At 34.5% G+C, this 19,888-nt stretch overlaps 1 protein-coding gene across 3 annotated transcripts in view; it reads left to right on the top strand.

Moving 5' to 3' along the window:
- LOC128209038 (cGMP-dependent protein kinase 1-like) overlaps nucleotides 1-1,627 on the top strand; it is a 46,402-nt gene extending 44,775 nt beyond the window's left edge. For all 3 annotated transcript variants that reach the window (XM_052912871.1, XM_052912854.1, XM_052912863.1), the window contains exons 15-17: nucleotides 78-200; nucleotides 651-780; nucleotides 900-1,627. In XM_052912871.1, coding sequence (XP_052768831.1) covers nucleotides 78-200; nucleotides 651-780; nucleotides 900-998 — 352 coding nt within the window. In that variant the 3' untranslated portion in view covers nucleotides 999-1,627. The remainder of the gene's footprint in view (nucleotides 1-77; nucleotides 201-650; nucleotides 781-899) is intronic.
- Nucleotides 1,628-19,888: the final 18,261 nt, after the last annotated feature.

Raw genomic sequence — 19,888 nt, 5'->3', positions numbered from 1 at the left:
AAATGATTTGCAGACAGAATGTTTTTTCTGTAATATTGTATTAAAAGGATGTTTATATTCATTAATTTCATATTCAGTCCGCCCTTTTCCGGCCAAGACCCTATGAAGACCTACAATATCATTCTGAAAGGCATCGATACCATAGAATTCCCGCGGAAAATCACGAAAAATGCCACAAACCTCATCAAGAAACTATGCAGGTACGGGTATAGATAAAAAAAATGTTAAGAACGAAATGAACTAGGAAACTTTGAACAAATCAAACATGTTTAAGGAAAATCAGACGATGATAAGCTTTCTGATGCTCATGCTAAGTTAATGTTTGGATAATAATGAAGACATCTATATATATATATATATATATATATATATATATATATATATATATTGGACTTAACGTTTATAAACATGCGGTTCTTAATTCCCCGTAAATAGAAAATTAAAACCTAAATTAAAGTATTACTCAAGACACAAAATGAATTCAGATACAGTATATATACAAGTATCATTGTGATTAAATTCAAATTTACCGACATGAATTTTGAATACCTTTGCCTATAATGTTAGAGGAATGGCATGGTAACTTAGTGTACAGAGCAAGGCATGTATACTCTCCGCAAATATCACCTCATTATATCCGTTGTATGCAGGGATACCCCGACGGATCGTCTAGGGTTTGGGCGTGGCGGTATTCGGGAGATCCAAAAGCACAAGTGGTTCGAGGGCTACAACTGGGAGGGCCTCCGAAAACACACTCTCACCGCACCCATACAGCCGAAGGTAACATAACTATGTGTGTTTTTTTAAACATCTATTTGTTTGGAATTTTGCTATAGCGTGGAAAATAGTCAGTGATTGCCATAGGTCAAACAAAAAGTAATATCCGTTTTCTATGACAGATCAAAAACATGGTGGACACAACTAATTTTGATGACTACCCGGATGATGAGGAGACTCCGCCTCCCGATGACCTCACTGGCTGGGACAGAGACTTCTGATCACGTGACTGACAAACAAGAGACACAACTCTGTAGGGCTTTGGGATTTAAAATCCCGTAATGTGATGCTGTGCGAATTGTGCAAATTGTTGAACTCAGCGTGATGAGAATGACCTCAAAGAACACTGCATTTTGACTGAACAGTACCAACTGTGGAAGCTATTTAGTTTAAAATTGGAAGAGTTATAAAAGTGGTTCAAGTAAAGAATTTATCGTTCTGTAACAGTTAGGCATTTCATCGTGTGTTATAAAATTGATGAGTAGTTCAAAGTTTACCTCGGTGGAAAATGTAAACAGAAATTGTAATTGAATATGTAATAGTATGCATACATTTTCATCGGCATACTTTAAACCAGATATTGATTAATGTAACGTAATCCTTGGTATTGTTTGGTGTCTTGAAGAGTTAGTGTCAGGAACAGCTGGCATCTAGAGCACTTCATATTGCCGAGACTATGCATTCATATGTATTCGTTTTTATTGGGTCTGATTTATATGCTAGTATAAACGATGTTCTCTCTAGCATCGGATGTTATTGTTATGAAAACATTTTGTACATGTATTGTTAGTGTTATAATTGTGATAAAACTTATTATTGACGGTTTTTAAAATAATAAAAAAGGAAAAAATCTGAATTTCAATCTCCTGTTTGGATGTGTACTGATGTGCCTGTATTGTCATGTGGAGCAAAAGTAGAACAGAAGCATACTGCGACGGCATTGGCATTTACTTTATTGTTACCAAACATACTGTGAATGCAATGATTTCTTTATATATAGTCATTCCGCATTCTCGGACACTGTTGACTTTCACCAGGCCTAATAGTTTCCGAACCAAACGTGCTCATACTTTCCTTGTACTATACGACCGATTCATTGGTTAACATGTTGTGAAAATGGTTGCAATGAAAGATACGGCACAAGTTCGAAGTTCTGCAACCTTTATCGTTTGATTTATGAACATTCGAACTTTATTATAAGAATTGTTAACATGTTCCGACCATTCTAACCAACCAAATACAAGCTAGTATTTGAATAACGTGTTCCGAAATGATTATCCAAAATGTAACAAATAATAAAGAGCTGGTGGGCAACGTAGTCAACTTACTAGCATGCTGGTCATAAGATTTCGATCGTTATACATCGGGCGACTTGGTATCCTGTTGGTTTGCAAAGATGCACCATTCATTACATGGAAACGGGAACATACATTCATTCCTGTACTTTTTTTAAAGTAAATAATACAAAATCACAAAATACCAAACTGATATAAATGTTTTTTGTACATTTAATCATACCATTAATCTTTGCAAGAATGCATCATTCAATTATGCACCAGCATCCAGACTTTACAGAGCTAAGATAATGAAAATGTGTGAATTGTTTATAAACAAAAAATGTTCTTTTCAAATATTTATGTTGGCAGTTTATCTTTAAAATATTGCATAAATTCGAACAAAATTGATTTTTTCTTGGCAGGGATTTCCATTTTCATTCTCCACAATTCAGGAAATAGCAGTACATAACTGGTAGACGAAGCGGCGCTTTAAACTGACGGTTCTTACAAAGGTCCCTCTGCGCGAATGTTTCAAGTATATTTTGACTTCCGAAAGCGCGAATATGCATAAATCCATACCTTATTAAGCATTGGCGTCTACCTAGTGCCATTTAACCGGGTTTATGTTTAAACTTTTTGCCACTGAGCTTGTTTCTATAGTGTTTCACATACGTATGGAAAGGTCAGTCAAAGTTAAACATGGTCTTTTGTTTTACGTTTTTTTGTGTTAGTACTTATTTTTATGAATTTTACAAAAAAGTGCCAGCAAAATAAGCTTAAATACAAAAGGTATTCTTTTTTACAAATATCTGGCGCACGGCATGAGTTTTCTACAACAAATGATATTTAATAAAACCTAGAAAATATATAAACCATCGACATGTTCAGCTTACATAGTTCAGACTGATCCGTTAACAACCCCTGCAACATTGTTCTAAGCTAAATCAGCCTTTGTTTAATCTGGTCTAACAATATAAACTAATAGTAACAGTTCTAAAATGCCAGCAAACATTGAATAATTTTTATACACAAGTTTACATTCAGGTGCAAAAGCATTGGCACCGTGCTCTGGTTTGCTAGGTTTGGAAAATATCATTGACTTCATCGTGGCTCTATGACACACATAATTATGCGGCTGTTCCATAGCTCAGTGACTACAGCACTTGTCTAGTAAACAGGAGTTCGTGGGGGCGATCCCTATACTGGAGTCTGCAATAGTCGTTCTTCAGATTTCATTGACGTTCATGCTTGTCAATAGTTTTTCATTAATTAATAACAATAATGTTATCCAATAACTGAAGGCAATAAATAAGTTGACCAAAGCGTCCATGGTCTGCATTGTGTCCAACTGTTACAGAAATACAGACGGGAAAACCGTCGAAGAGAAGAATTCAAAACCCAAAGAATCAGTGTTTAAGTTACAACAAGTTGCCATCTAAAACGTGTAATTCGATTTAAGAGGTCAGTCAGTTTTCGTTTGTATTCACTTGTTAAGCTTGTAGATCCATCAACATATAGCCAAAGAAAATAAAGCTAACAAGAAGAACCTATGTTAATGGCCATTTTCGTGAAAACAAAGAGCGATCAAAGAATATAGGGCAAATAGTCTATACACTCCACTTAAAAGTTTATTCGGTAATGTATTTCCAGAAAACAGAACAAATACATGTCCTGCAAATAAAGTTATACATGAAAGGAACCGTTGCTGGAAATTCTGGCCATATTGGAGTAAATGTTTTGAGTACTTAAGTTATTACAAGAGTTCACCATTTACTGTACAATTACGTTCACTCTGTTGATATTATGTTTTTATTTCTTCAGTTTGTTTGAAGCCTAATATTTTAAACACATGGATTCAAAGATGTAAAAAGCATCATTTATAAAGATAAGGGGCACGCCTTTGTATATCAGCCTTCAAGATATAACCACGTGTCCGACCTGAATCTTAGCGTTGTTGTTTTATTACAGCCATTCATATCTCATTAGGTTCACTAATTATTGCACAATCATAAATATAATAAGTCTCATAAAAAAATCCCGGAATAATCAGCATGTTTCAATCATGCACCAAAGAATGATATATTTGACTGTGTAAACGTATTTTTCCTCTTCTTCTTCAATGGGCTGAACACTTTGGTGGATATTTGTCACATATGTAAACATTATGGTGTACATATGTGCCTAAGCAAAAAGGAGTTAAATCTTATTCAACGTTTTCCTCTCTGCTTATATCTTTAGAAGGCCATTTATGTGTCCATGAGACATATGGCTGATGGTAAACACCTTAAGATTTGATTTCAATATCGATGTATTTCTGATTTCTTATATTCAGTGGAGTGAGCTTTGAACCATGGAAACTGTACTTCCATAGATTGATCGGTGCGATATTTCTAGAATAAATGTAAAACATTTCTGCAAATCAGTTTACAAAAGATTATCTAGATATAGAAAGCGAAAAAAATGTTATGTGCATGTCTGAATCATTAAGATATGGCATGTGCATTCAGTTTTTTACTTACAATTATATGATTAACGGTGTACTGTCTTCGGCGTACATACAGGTTATTATTTTTTTCTGTGCAGATTGCGGAAATTGATTGCTATCAATTTCTGAACAGCAGGATAAAATACCTCTTCAATTGCTGTAATAGACGGATACTTACAAAAAATAAAAAATAAGACTAACTTAATTTAACTTCCATACATGTTCTAAACAAACGCATATGACATGTTGTTCTGGTGTAACACCTTCTCCACTTAGAAAAGGTACCATATCATATCTCGGAAACACAGTTAATGTGCCAATCACTGCAAGTTTAACAACATTAACCTCGCATGAGACAGACAGGTGCTCATATCGTGAAAGAAATGATAGGGTGTGGGGTGGTGGACGGGTCTGACGCATAAATCCTTGAGATTCAACTTTTAGAACTGTTGTCTCATTACTCTCTGACAGACGCGCGTCAGACATTGGCAGTATCGACGGAACATTACTCTCTGACAGACGCGCGTCAGACATTGGCAGTATCGACGGAAACATTACTCTCTGACAGACGCGCGTCAGACATTGGCAGTATCGACGGAAACATTACTCTCTGACAGACGCGCGTCAGACATTGGCAGTATCGACGGAAACATTACTCTCTGACAGACGCGCGTCAGACATTGGCAGTATCGACGGAAACATTACTCTCTGACAGACGCGCGTCAGACATTGGCAGTATCGACGGAAACATTACTCTCTGACAGACGCGCGTCAGACATTGGCAGTATCGACGGAAACATTTACCATCAATATCAGTAACGTTCTTGACTCCTTCTGTATGGCTTGACAGCGATATATTAGATTCAATGTATTTGATCGTTTCCTTAACTTTCATATAGTTTGGTTTTATTTTCTTACAAAATGTTGCTGTTTGCATTGATTTTTTTCAAAACGAGTCAACCCACCTTTGCTCCATTGGTGAACTTGGTCCATTTTTTGCAGCACAACCGTTAAACTGATACTTCAAACCGATGTTTTAGACGTATGCACCCTTCATCACCTACAACACCTGTGGGACAGACAGGTGGCCCGTTAACGAGCAATACCTGTTAAATGTTGAACATTTCCACAAATCAGTTTACGGATATTAATCTAGATACAGAAAGCGAAAGTCTTACGATCTTACTTTCCGTCTATTTCGTTTATTTCACAACTCTTTTATATCCTAAGGATATAAAATCTCATCTAGATGTTCTATTTTTCGCTGCAGAATAAACTTTATCTGTTTAATTGGTTTCCTTGACATCGCATTCTACGTATCGTATAATGGTTGAGATAAAATTGTTATAGTATGAGATGGCAATATTTTTCGACTTTTAAATTCAATATTGATCGACGTCTTAGACAGCTTTTGCATAAAATCCGCAAACGCTAGCCCGTATTTGCACATCCCTAAGCGCTTGTCTTCACGAATAATTCCCAAACGCACATGTTTTATTAACTCTTGAACGGGGACATTTCACTCCAACTCACCATAAGAAAATGTTGTTTTACAACTTTTTGAGGTTGTAGACAATAGGGCTAGATACTTCTGTAACGAAAATCGAAATCAGATATCATCAGATCTATTTTTTTTACATGACATGTTAATAGAATAATTACATCGGGGTTACAAATGGGGAGTATGATGTTATGCGGTTAAAAATAGTTCTACTTAAAATACTGCCTTATTTGAATACGTTCATTAAATTACAACGTTAATGTGAACGTCATAGCAATCCAAATAATTATAAATGAATCTTGGTGAGGAACCAAGGGGAAAAGTTAATTATATATAATTACCAGAAAATGAAAATGAGTTGACTTAAAGATCCTATCTACTCTACCTACCCTGTCTTACTTTTTGTACTTGAATTAGTAAAAACATCCTTAGCCAATATCAGATTTTATTTGAATAACTCCACACTAGTTATTCATCAGTTTACATAACCTTTTCTTGGGTAATGACTGGCACTTATAGGTAATGGTTTTAGACCACTCAAAAAAAAATTGGATTCGATTTTTGCTGCCTGTGTAAAAGGGATTAAAACACGGCCGTCGCGCTTTCAGCACTGCGTTTTATAAAAACATAACATGTAATGCTGTCTAATTTGATAGCATTTGCGATAGATTGCTAAGTGTTTCTCATTTAGCATCATAGACAACAAACTGTTCCAGAACTAGTTCGATTAGGTTTTCGACATATTCTGTAAAAGTCGAACTTGCGTTCCGTCAGCTATTTTTATACATGTATCCGTCAAAAGGCACATACTAGGCGGCCGTTCACGGATGCGGATACGGATACGGATGCGTTGCGAATGCATGGACAAGTTTCTAGTTACTTTCTACTTAAGCGATATTTTAATCTACGGACAAGGAGGCGGATATGGTTGCGGATGCACATTTGCGAAAATATGGAAAAGAGGCAATACATTAGCCGTTCATATTTAAGCAGAAACAAAATAGTTTCTTTTTATTGTGACGTAAGCGTCATGTTCCTTTAACAGTGTTGTAGGAATGCCGTCATGTTTAGCTCACACAACATTTTAAAATGTTTTCATGTGAAACTGTCTTTAAATACTATGCATGAATTACCAAAAGCAATCACACACACTTTTTGTCTATGACAACGGTCATTCGTTATCTTAGCCCGGTAAAGAAACATTGAAAATGTTAGTGTAAGTCTTTAAGATTCCTGTTGAGTTATAAGTAGTACCCTTCAATGTTGTCAATATCTGTTCACCATCTGTTAATAACGACAAAAACACCACTGCAACTGTCATGCATAAAAGAGGAGCAATTTTAAGATTTTCTTGAGATATTTAAGGACAAACAACAACAAAATCTAAATTGTGGTAAAGTATTGTTTTCTCCTAAACTGATAATATGCATCTTATATCAACCTTATTAATCAACAAAGAAGAAAATGATATATTTTAAACTAGACATGTTGAAATAACAGACATACCTACAAGTATTTATATTGCTCATACTGCACCAGTTTCTTGAAACGCTAACATATTTCTTACGGTAGTGGTGAACACATATTAGTTTGAAAGGGTCACCCGGTTTGCGTTTTGTCAGATGATATGCCAATAGATAGTGTTTCTTTCCCTGTTGTTTTTAGACACGCTTACACCAGACTGAGTGCATTTTCCGGCAAGGGATGCAGAGAGTACCTCCAAAGAGAAGTAGACATAAATTATATATAGAGGTTGAACATGTTGTGCTCTGGGCGGTGGTTGGCACCGTAATTGTGATGAGTTGTCTAATAAGTTGTCATAACTATAAAAAAAATAGAGTTGTCGAACTTGTCAAAGAGTGTTTAGTAATTTGGATATATGTGTTCAATCCATAAACCTTCTGAAGAAACGATTTAAGACAAGTGATTCCTTATTTCTCTGAACATGCACTAGTATTGCTTTTTTGTACTATGTATGCTTTCACTCATTGTATCGATTATCGGAATCAAGTTTACCGCACAAAGTGGGTAATAAAAAGTGATATAAATTATGTCAGTTTTGACAACTGTGTTATTAGATATTCAAGGATTACCTGCTAATCCTTTAACACAGCTAGCTTTTCAATAATTCGACAAGTGAGTGTCATACATCTAGATAAGAGCAGTCTATAAATATATACAAGAATTCTTTTATGTGCATGAACAGTATGTTTGAAAACGCCAAAATTATGCGCAGTCATGATAATATAAAGTATTTTGTATGTTTTTGCTCGATTCTTTTGATGATTTAATACTGAAATCTCCAATATATTAAAACAAACGGTGAATTCCAACGGTTTTATTTTTCCTGCACAAATGTACTAATTGACGGTAGGGAATTGTTGATTATTGTGATAACTTCGAATACCGGGACAGATTAACCGTCTTCAATAGCAAAATAATCAGATCAAACGTTTTTCTTCCTGGATTGTGTTGGCAACATATTCGCATCAAGCCAATCATAATATACGGCTAGTATTTATAGAAACATGATGAGTGAGCGTATTTGTCCCGAAACTGGTTATTTTATTTTCCCATTTTTGCTCGTGATGAAAAGAGAAAAGTTAAGCCGCTATGGAAACAAAACGTTGCCATGCTTAGGTAATTGCATTTGATTCTAAATGTAAGAATGATAAACATACCGATTTCACAAGCTCGAACATTCTTGTTTTTGACCCCAGCGTTTGTCAACGTGTAAAGGTGAAGGTGACGAAGCCGACGTCAATCGGGACGTCAAGGGACAGATGACCAAAACATGCGCTACCGCCAACGAGGAGATTTCTTCGGGGAGAAGGTTCTACATGGGTAAAACATGGGACCCTGTAGTAAAATTAATTCACTTTTACAGTTCCTATGTACTGGTGTTCAATCCAAGGGTTAAATCTAAAATAACAATTGTAAACTGCCTATAGATAATACATATATACTGCCGAGGACATCCATTCAGTTACCTTCGGCTTTCGAATCATTACAAACATTGAAATGCGTTCACATTCCTGATTCTGTGATAAAGATAAGGAAATAATTAAAAAAAATAATGAATCTTCAGAAAAAAATGAGCATTTTGTTTGATTGTCTTAAAGTTTTTTGTATGCTAAGGTATTTATAGTATTACCTGACGGTATACCCGGCGTCTGACTTTGCGGTGCTCTCGTTGTTTTGTAAACCATGTGTTTTTATTTATTTCAATATTTAGCTTTTAATGTTTTAATATAATCAAGCTGCACTGTATAACTATTTTTTTATTGATTTTTTTTCAAAGGTATTGTGTTTTTATCCATACGCCAATACCATATAAAATGTTTAAAGTATGTACGCTGAATCGAAGACAGATTATTTGTTATTGTTATTGAACTATCAAATATCCATCAACAAGATTGTATTATATTAATATTTTGATAAACAATCATGTTACATTCTGAAATAAATCATCTTTAGATCCTACGCATTTTGCAGATCTTACAATTTATCAGCAATCTTGATGATTTCAAACAAGCATATAGAGACGAGGAAATTGTATATTAGTAAATTTCTCTTCTTGAGCGTGCTTCAAATAGTTTGTTATAAAGATGACCTAACGTCAACTTTTCGTGTCAATATAGCCTTACATGTTAATGTAAATAAAAACGGTTAATTAGTATTTGCATTTAGATAATACACTTTTAACCAAGAACGCCAAGTTATAATCAGTTGTTTCTTATCAAAATACTAAACAACTATCCTATCAAAATTCATAGTACTAAATCGTCTTAAAAATGTCCATTCGATTTCACCAGATTGATTGAATATTTCAAGCTAAAACCTGAATTCTGCAGATTAAAATAATTGCATATTAGACTCATTCTTAGAATATATTTGCTGTCATATAATTGCTGTAACTAGTTCTTTAGCATGATATTTAAATTAATCAGAAATGGTTTGTTGAATTAATGTTCAGAAAAGAACGATCTTGATTTTTCTGTTTGTTTGAAAGTGGTGTTACAGTAACTTGGAAATCTGGTAAGTGTCAGAAGGGTTTTTATTACATATATAGAGGATATTTGTTTATTTCGGTGTAAGACCGTATTTTATTTCACGAGTGTCATAGAAAAACATATTTTCACGAGTGGCGAAGCCACGAGTGAAAATGTAGTTTTTTTATGATCACGAGTGAAATAAAATACGATCTTACATCGAAATAAACAAATTTTCTGTTTCTTTTATGCTTATTTTCGGAGTTTTATTTGTTGTTTTTTTTATTTATTTCTGAATTACCCCCTTTTTGAAAAGGGTGGGCTTTAGGCCGCTACCCGTGGGGCGCCCCTCATGCATAGTTATAGCTGTCAACTTTTCTACTTTCGGTTTGCTGAGAAATAGTTCTCTGCTATTCATTCTTATAGCTTAATATTCGCTCGTTTTTTATTGCAAAGCTTTATGAACATTAAACAATGAAGTATTATTAGTGCACAAAAAATGTTCTAAAAAATAATGAAAACACTTTTTATTTTAAGATGGGCATGAATACAAAACCAAATTACTACGCCGCTATTTAAAGAATGAAAATTTGGAAGGTCAAATGTGTTAGCAAAACAAATGTGGATACTCATTGGATTTTAACCATTCTTCTTAGTTTAAGACTGCATGTACGCGTGTAAGTTAATATTCAGTCATCTTACTGTCAGAGACCAGTCTGTTTCGATTTAAAATGTTTGTTTTCCAGATAAAAAGTAAATGCCACGCTAGTTTGTTGACACATTTTGAGGTGTGGGTGGGGTAAAAAAAATATCGGATCTATCTGTAAATTGTGTGAATTCTCCAGGAAGCTCATTTTACGTACTACAACGGTTAACAGTTTAAAATACATTTGAACGAGGATATAAAATTTTATTTATGTTCGAACAGTTGTTTTTGTCTGTAATTTGTTTGGTATGAAAGCAAATGTTCGAACATTCAGCTTCAAAGATCAGTAAAATGTTTGATAAACGGGATAACCGGTAATAAACGGTAAGTTGTTATTTCCAATTATATATTTATTTAAATTTATAAAATATTTCTTTTTTTAACATTTTTTGACATAATTTACTGAAGTCCAATGTTCTGTTTTGATCAAGGCAAGTACATGTAAAAACAAAGGAATTTAAAAGTAGTTCTGAAAGTTGATATTTTCACTCCTTATTTTGCAGTGAAAATATCAAATTGATATTTTCACTGTTGTTATTTCACTGTTAAACCCCCATATTTCATCGTAAAGCATGAAAGAAAAAAAGTTATTCGTAAAAACAATCCTAAATTGCAAAGCTCAGGAACAATGATTGTTTTTACATAAGTTGTCTTTTTTATTAAAGTTTTTTTTTTATTTCTTATGTTGGATATGCTCCGATTGTCTTAGAATGTTTATACAAAGTAAAAAAACTCAAGTTTGTTGGCATTAATGTTAGACAATCTATTTGGATTACCGCAGTAGCTTTAGAAAATATTAGAACGTCAATCTTAAGAACCAAGCATTTAACGACTGTCAAAAGATTTTTTTTCTTTCTTACAATACGCAAACAAAAAGTGCCATAGATTAACAAAGAACACTCATGCACGTTTGGCACAGTTTTTGCTTATTATCATATCTATGAAGTCTAAATCGAATGCAAGTTAGCAAATATGATATTTACTGTAGTTTTGATTCAGTAAACACGCTTAGATGTTTAATAAGTACAGGTCAATGGAAGGTATGATTAATCGGTTACCGCCTGAGTTGTTTTTTGTTGTTGTTGTTGTTGGTGGTGGTGGTGGTGGTGGTGGTGGTGGTGGTGGTGGTGGTGGTGGTTGTGGTGATGTTGTTGTTTTGGAAAACGCACAGGGGTTATAATAATTGAACATGTTTTAGTTATAGCTGATAATGAAACAATATGTTGAGGGAAACATGATTTTATTATGACACTATGCGTTTGGATTCGGCTTTTGTAATTATGATAAGTTCAAGCTGAAGAGCAGGTATTGATACTTCAATATGTTTATGTCCTAGCATATTACTGCTTTGATCATGGTGTTTCAATGCAGGTCAAGATCAACAACGACGCTAGCCGGACGTTCGCGTTAAAGATCATGTATTTATATCCTTATTTCCTAGTATATTGCTGCATTAACCAGGGTGTTTCCATGCAGTTACAGATCAACAACGACCATAACCGGGCGTTCGTTAAAGATCAGGTATTGATATCTACTATCGTCTATTTCCTAGCATATTACTGCATTAGCCATGGTGCTATCTCGCAGGTTCAGATCAACAACGACGCTAGCCGGACGATCGCATTAAAGATAATGCGGAAACACCAGATTGTGGGGACAAGGCAACGGGGGAAAATACTGAACGAAAAGAAAATCATGGCGAAGTTGCGCAAAAACTTAATCGTCAGATGGGCTTCCCAAATATTAAACACGTTTTTTAAAACAAATGTTGTTTTGAAAAATATTCGAAGTACATTTAGGGAATATATACATGGCTCAGTCAAGTCAAAGTGGTTTGATTGAACTGAAAACTTAGGGAGGCAAATGGGCTCAATTAATGGAATGATAGTCTTTGCTTTCGATTTTGTGGTTTTCAATCCCGAGGTCACACAATTTATCACTTCACACCATTCGTGCTTCAGATTACACCGGACATTTAAGGACCTGAAGTACCTTACATGATGATAGAAGTGTGTCTGGGAGGCGAACTCTGGACCGTCCTGAGGGACAAATGCGTTACTAATGCTACATTCGTCTTCGTCCCGTGGCCAAGTTTACTTAAGGGATAAATTGTATTTCATAAAAAAACTTGATTCAATATCACATGTATGTACAATGTTATTGAATCACTTCATGCATCCCTAAGTGAGCACTTCTGTATACAGTATTGAAATACTGTGTTGTTTTCTCTTGCACAACCAGTGGACATGAATCAGCGTCCGTTTATGCGACCGCAAACATTTCTTCGCTTATTTTGTCTGATGAGAAATAGTGTTTACTTGTTAACAAGAATTCTAGAGAAGAAATGGTAATTGTTCAGTTTTTGTTAAAATTCGAATTCTGGAAAATATCTTGGTTTAAACTCAAAGACAAAAAGGAATAAGTAGAATTTATAAAATTAGATTACAGCACGTGTGGAATGATCAGATTTGATGTTGATTTACAAAGGAGCTAGTTTCACCTTGAACTGTTGACTCTCGTCAGTTTGTTACAAGCTGTTGCTTTCAATAGAAGCTGACACAGATGGGTTTACACACACGAAAACGTCTCTGACCCCCTTTACTCTATCAATCAAGGAAGATTTTGTCAGAATTTACTAACTCCCTTCTCGCAAATAAGCGGGATAACAGGCACAATCTTGATGCGGTTTTTAACTCTATCATTAGAACAGGACATGATTTAGTTGAGTTTGCTGTTGTTATTTTTGTTATACAACTAGGCGCAGTCACTAAGAGCGCTTAACATTCAGTACAAAGTATACGGCAATATACATAATCCGGTACATAATTTGGACTATTTTACGCAATGACAAAAAAGATCCATGGGAGGCTGCAACAAATACAAGACTGACAAAACAGTGGCAAGACAAAAAGAGGACACTGCATTTATCAAAACACTTAACAGAATTAAAATAACGCCACGAGATCAGGAGCAGCTGAATATGATGATGTCGAAGTACTCCAAGCAGACAAGTTACCAATAGCACAAAGTTTCCAGTAAATTTCTTCCATATTTCAATTAAACATAAGCTGTTAGGCATTTTAAATGCAAAACTCTCGGAACAACTATCATGTAAGGGATTACTGACTTCGAAATAAAAGCTGCTGATATTTGCCATGACCAAAAAACAGAAACCCAACAAGAAGAATGAACAAATATAATCAAGGGGCAACAACGTACCTGCCATATCAAGTCAATTAACAATATGTGATGGTGCTGGAGTAATCCTGTCACAAACATAGATGTATCTAATAAACTAACTAATGGAGTAATAAGAATTGTCACAGCAATCATCGAAAGCCAAATGCTATTTAGCCTCCAAGCTGTGTATTGTTGGACTAGCAATAATTATGTCAAACTCCAGGTCAAGGACTCAACCACCACCACATACATGTATATATATCAAATGTCAACTGTTATTTAACCACAAACACAATTTTTACAGAAGACACCGCAGATCATATGTCATAATTTTCCTTTCATATTTGCTTGGGCAGTAACAGTTCACAAAACCCTAACACTAACAACGGACCAAGTTGTTGAAGTCGTTGAAGTGCATATTTATACCAGGTATGGCATATTTGGCGCTGTCAATTGTCACATCCGGGGAACGTCCGTCCTTCCTTGACACAAATTGTAATACCTCTGTTATATACTGCGATTCAAATGCCTACCAACATCTAAAAGCAATACCAAGAGCAGAATCTCAATCACAGCGGACAAATGTTCATATCGGTGAACACAATAGAGCCTGACAAGTTGTTAATTGCCAGTCACAACTGTGAATCCTATCATCCACATTTCCAAGATATGCCATACAATTATTTCTTCCAAAAAACAGACATCATTGCTATGCTGGAAACATGGACAAGTGCTGTCTTTTAATGTTGATATAAATGTCTGCTACAAGAAAAGCATGTGCTATCAGTTGTAGTTTCAATAGTGCATTTGTAAGTGCATGATAAATGATATGCAGAGAGAATAGTTTTATTCTGCTATACTGTATTAAAGGAATTTTGTGTCTATGCATTTCATTTTCAGTTCGCTCTTCTCCGGCTAATACCCTATGACCTACAATATCATTCTAAAATGCATCGACATCATAGAACTCCCACGGAAAATCACGAAAAACTTAATTAAGAAACTGGTTCGGGTATAGATAATTGATTTGTTAAGAAAGGAATGAACTTGGAAACTTTGACCAAATAAAACATAGTATATCAAAATAAGATGACGATAAGCTTTCTGATGATGATGACGTTGCGGTAATAATCAAGAACAAAAATTGATCACGAGCTTTACGTTGATAATCATTCGATTCTTAATAACCGCTAAAAGAAACGTAGAACCCAATGATTACTCAAGATACATCGTAATCACTTCAAATAAACAATGTATGAAATGTTTACAGAAGCAGATGCTTTCTATCATTATTAAAAGTAAATTATACTGCATATAGAAAACTCGTATTGTGATGCTGTGTGAACTGTTCAAGTGAACATGATAAGATTAACCACAAAGAACACTGGTTGTTTTTTGACTGAAAAGTGTCAACTGCGAAAAATATTATGTTTAAAATTGAAATAATTAAAAGTGGTTCAAGTAATCGAAGATATCGTTTGTTTATAGTTTGGCATTTCATCATGTGTTAAAAATTAATGTGCTATTCAAAGTGAAAAAATGCAAAGTGAAAATCGAATTTTATATTCATATTTCGTCGGCTTAAATTTTGCACAAATATTGGTAAATATCACGTTATCCTTGGTATTGTTTTATATATTTAGACATTAGTACCAAGAATAGCTGACATCCAGGGTACTTCATATTGCCGAGACTATGCATTCATATGTATTGGTTTTTATTGTAATGAAACATTTTAGTGATGAGACTTATTTTTGGCGATTTTCAAAATAGAAAAAGAAATCAATATTTCCGTTTCCAGTCCACATGGGAGTGAATGAGTATTTAAGTTATCGCAGGCGTTTACCATTTACTGTTAAATTATGCTCAATGTATTGATATTATGATACATTTATTCAGTTTGCTGCAAGCCTCAGATATCGAACAAATGGATTCCGAGATGTAAAAAACAACAACAATTATTTATAAAGATAAGGGGTACGCCTTTGTATGAGAGCCTTTTAAGAGATAACTACGCTTCCGACCTGATTCGTCGCGTTGTTGTTTTATTACAGCCATTCGTTTCTAATTACGATTGCTTGGATTTATGCACAATCATTAATATAATTAGTCTCATAAAACCTTTGCTGGAATAATCAGCATGCGTCAATCATGCAGCACAGCATTGCACTGAATTATCAATTTGACTGTGTAAAAGTATTTTTCTCTTCTACGTCAATGGGATGAAGACTTTGATGGATATGTGTCACGTACGTTAACATAATGGTGTTCATATGAGCCTAAGTAAAAAGAAATTGATCTTAATCAACGTTTTCCTTTCTGCATATAGCTTTGACTTGATGTGTGCATGAGAAATCTTGCTGATGGTAAATACCTTAAGATTTGATTTCAATATCTTATATGCAGTGGAGTGAGCTTTGAACCATGGAAACTGTACTTTAATAGATTGATCGGCGCGATATTTCTAGAGTTAATGTAAAATATTTCTGTAAATCAGTTTACGAAAAATCATCTAGATATAGAAAGCGAAATAAAGTATATATGCATGTCTGAATCATTAAGATATGGCATGTGCCTTAAGGTTTTACTTACAATTCGATGACCAATGATGTCATGTCTTCGGCGTAAATACAGGTTATATTTTTCTGCGGAGATTGGGGAAAATGATTGGTATCATTGTCTGAAGCGTAGGATGAAATACCTCTTAAATGACTGTAAAAGACGGATACTTACAAAAAATAAAAAATAAGAATAACTTAATTTAACTTCCATATATGTTACAAACAAACGCATTGTAACACCTTCTCCACTTAGAATAGGGATCATATCTCTGTAACACAGTTGATCTGCAAATCACCGTCACGGTCTACCAACATTAAACTCGCGTGGCAACAGGTGCTCATATCGTGAAAGAAATGATAATGATGAAAAATGGGGGGGGGGAGTGGTGGAGAGGTCTGACGCATAAATCCTTGAGATTCAACTGTTGTCTCTTTACTCTCTTGTGGAGTATCGACGGAACCACTTTACCATCAAGATCAGTAATGTTTTTTACTCTTTCTGCATGGCTTAACAGCGATTCCAGTTAATTCAATGTATTTGCTCGTTTCCATAACTTTCATACAGTTTGGTTTGATCTTCTTACACAATGTTGCTCTTTACATTGATTCTTTTCAAAACGATTTAACGCACCATTGCTCCATTGTTGAACTGGCTCCATTTCTCTTAAAGCCGATGTAATTAGACGTGTGCACCCTTCATCACATAGAACAACTGTGGGACAGGCAGGAGCAATACCTGTAAAAATATTGAATATTTCCACAAATCAGTTAACGAAAATTATTCTAGATACATAAACCGGAAGTCTTACAATCTTACTTTCTGTCTATTTGGTTTATTTCCCAAACTCTTTTATTCCCTAAAGATATGAAAATCTCATCTAAATGTTTTATTTTTCGCTATAGAATAAACTTTATCTGTTTAATTGGTTTCCTTGACATCGCTTTCGATGTATCGTATAATGGTTGAGATCAAATGTAACCGTATGGGAATGGGATACCATTTTTTTAAAACTATTTGACTTTTAAATTCCACATTAATCGACGATTTAGACCGCTTTTTCATTTAATCCGCAAACCGCTAATCCGTATATGCACATCCCTAAGCGCACATCCGCATGTCTTCACGAATCCTTCCCATACCAACGTTTGTGAAAACGCACATCGTTTTATTGACTCTGAAAAGGGCACATTTCACCCCGACTCACCATTAGAATATGTTGTTTATTTTTCGGTTGTAGACCGCAAAGCTACAGACTTCTGTAACGAAAATCGAAATCAAGTATCATCAGATCTACTTTTTCACATGACATATTGAAATAATAATTGCATCGGGGTTACAAAATGAGACGTATGATGTTATGCGGTTAAAATAGTTCGATTTGAAATACCACTGTATGAAAACGTTCATTTAATTGCGACGTTAATGTGAATTTGATAGCAATCCAAAGAATCATAAATGAATCTTGGTGAGGAACCGAGGGGCATAGTTAATTATAGACAATTACCAGAAAATGAAAATGTGTTGACTTAAAGACCCTACTTTACACTACCTACCCTGTCTTAATTTATGTACTTGAATTAGTCAAAACATCCTCAGCAAATATCAGGTTTTATTCAATTAAATTATCACTAGTTATTCATCAGTTTACATAACCTTTTCTTAGAAAATTCCAGTCACTTATAGGTAATATTTTAGACCATTCAAGAGTTATTTTGGATTCAGTTGTTGTTGCCTGTGAACAGTATTTTTAAAAAAATAAAACACGCTCTTCGCGCCCACAGATGTTCAACGCCTGATTGTCCGGAGAGCAAAAAGGACAAACAACAACAAAATCTTAAGTGTAATAAAGTCTTTGTTCTCCAAAACTAATTTAAATGCATCTGATTTCAATTTTATTAATACACAAAGGCAAAGATAATTTGGTTTAAACTGGACATGTTGAAAGAAAACACAAACCTACAAGTATTTAAATTGCCCATACTGCACCAGTTTCTTGTAACGCGAACATATTTCTACGGATGTGGCGAACATATAGTCGTTTAAAAGGTTTGCCCGGTTTTCGGATAGTCCGATGGGTATATCAGTGGATGTTGTTTCTTTCCCTGTTGTTTTGACACGCTCACACCAGACTGAGTGAATTTTCCGGCAAGGGAAGCAGGGAGTATTCCCAAAGAGAAGTGGACATAAGATATATAGAGGTTGAATATGTTGTGCTCAGGGCGAAGATTGGCACCGTCATTGTGTTTAGTTGTTTATTAAGTTGTCATTACTTTTTTTTCTAAATGTCAAACTTATCAAAGTATGTTTAGTAATTTGGATATGTGTGTTCAATCCATAAACTTTCTGAAAAAACAACAACATTTAGACATGTTTGATTTCTAATTTCTTTGAACTAACACTAGTATTGTTTTAAGTACTATCATGTATGTGTTCAATAATTGTTTCGTTTATCGGAATCAAGTTTACTGCACAAAATGGGTTGGAAAAAGTGATATAAATTATGTCAGTTTTGACAACTGTGATATAAGATATTCAAGGATTACCTGCTAAGCCTTCAATGCAGCTAGCCTATCAATTATTCGACAAGGGAGATTCATACATTTAGATAAGAGCAGTCTAGTAATATATATTAGAAATCGTTTTTGTGCATGAGATTTCTGTTTGAAAACGCCACAATTATGATCAGTCATGATAATATAAAATACTTTGTATGTTTTTGCTCGATTCTTTGGCTAATGAAATACTGAAATCTCCGATATATTTAAACAAAACGTTGAATTTCAACGGATTTATTTTTTCCTGCTCTTATGTACTAATTGACGCTAGGGAATTGTTGATTATTTAGATAACTTCGTCAGATTAACCGTCTTTAATAACAAAATAATAAGATCAAAGCAGATCAGGTTTTTCTTCCTGGATATTTGTGGGCATACATATTCACATCGAGCCAATCATAATATACAGCTAATATTTATAGAAACATGATGAGTGTGCGAATTCGTCATGAAACTGGTTATTTAATTTCTTCCAATTATGCTCACAATGGAAAGACAAGTGAGGCCGCTATGAATACAGAACTGAATCATGCTTAAGTAAATGCCCGTGATTCTAAATGTAAGAATGATAAACATAAAAATTCAACAATTAAGCAGGCGCGTAGCTTCCTACATATTGTCATGTATCTACTTACTCTGAATTTCTATCAAAATATAATAATCGTCATCATAAGATAGTATTGCCATAATGGGCTGCAGGTCACACAATGAGTTTAGATGAAAATGGTATGTTTTACAAATGTTACTCCTAAGAGTACCAGACTGTTAAGGAATGTTGAACCAGCGTTAAAACAGACTAATCCCTGCTCGTTCATTGTTTGCAGCCATAATAGGTTGTGTTTCCTAGAAACAT

Source organism: Mya arenaria, chromosome 2, assembly GCF_026914265.1.
Source record: "Mya arenaria isolate MELC-2E11 chromosome 2, ASM2691426v1".
Taxonomy (NCBI): domain Eukaryota; kingdom Metazoa; phylum Mollusca; class Bivalvia; order Myida; family Myidae; genus Mya; species Mya arenaria.
The sequence above is the reverse complement of the archived record's forward strand: the minus strand, read 5'-3'. Positions and strand labels throughout refer to the sequence as shown.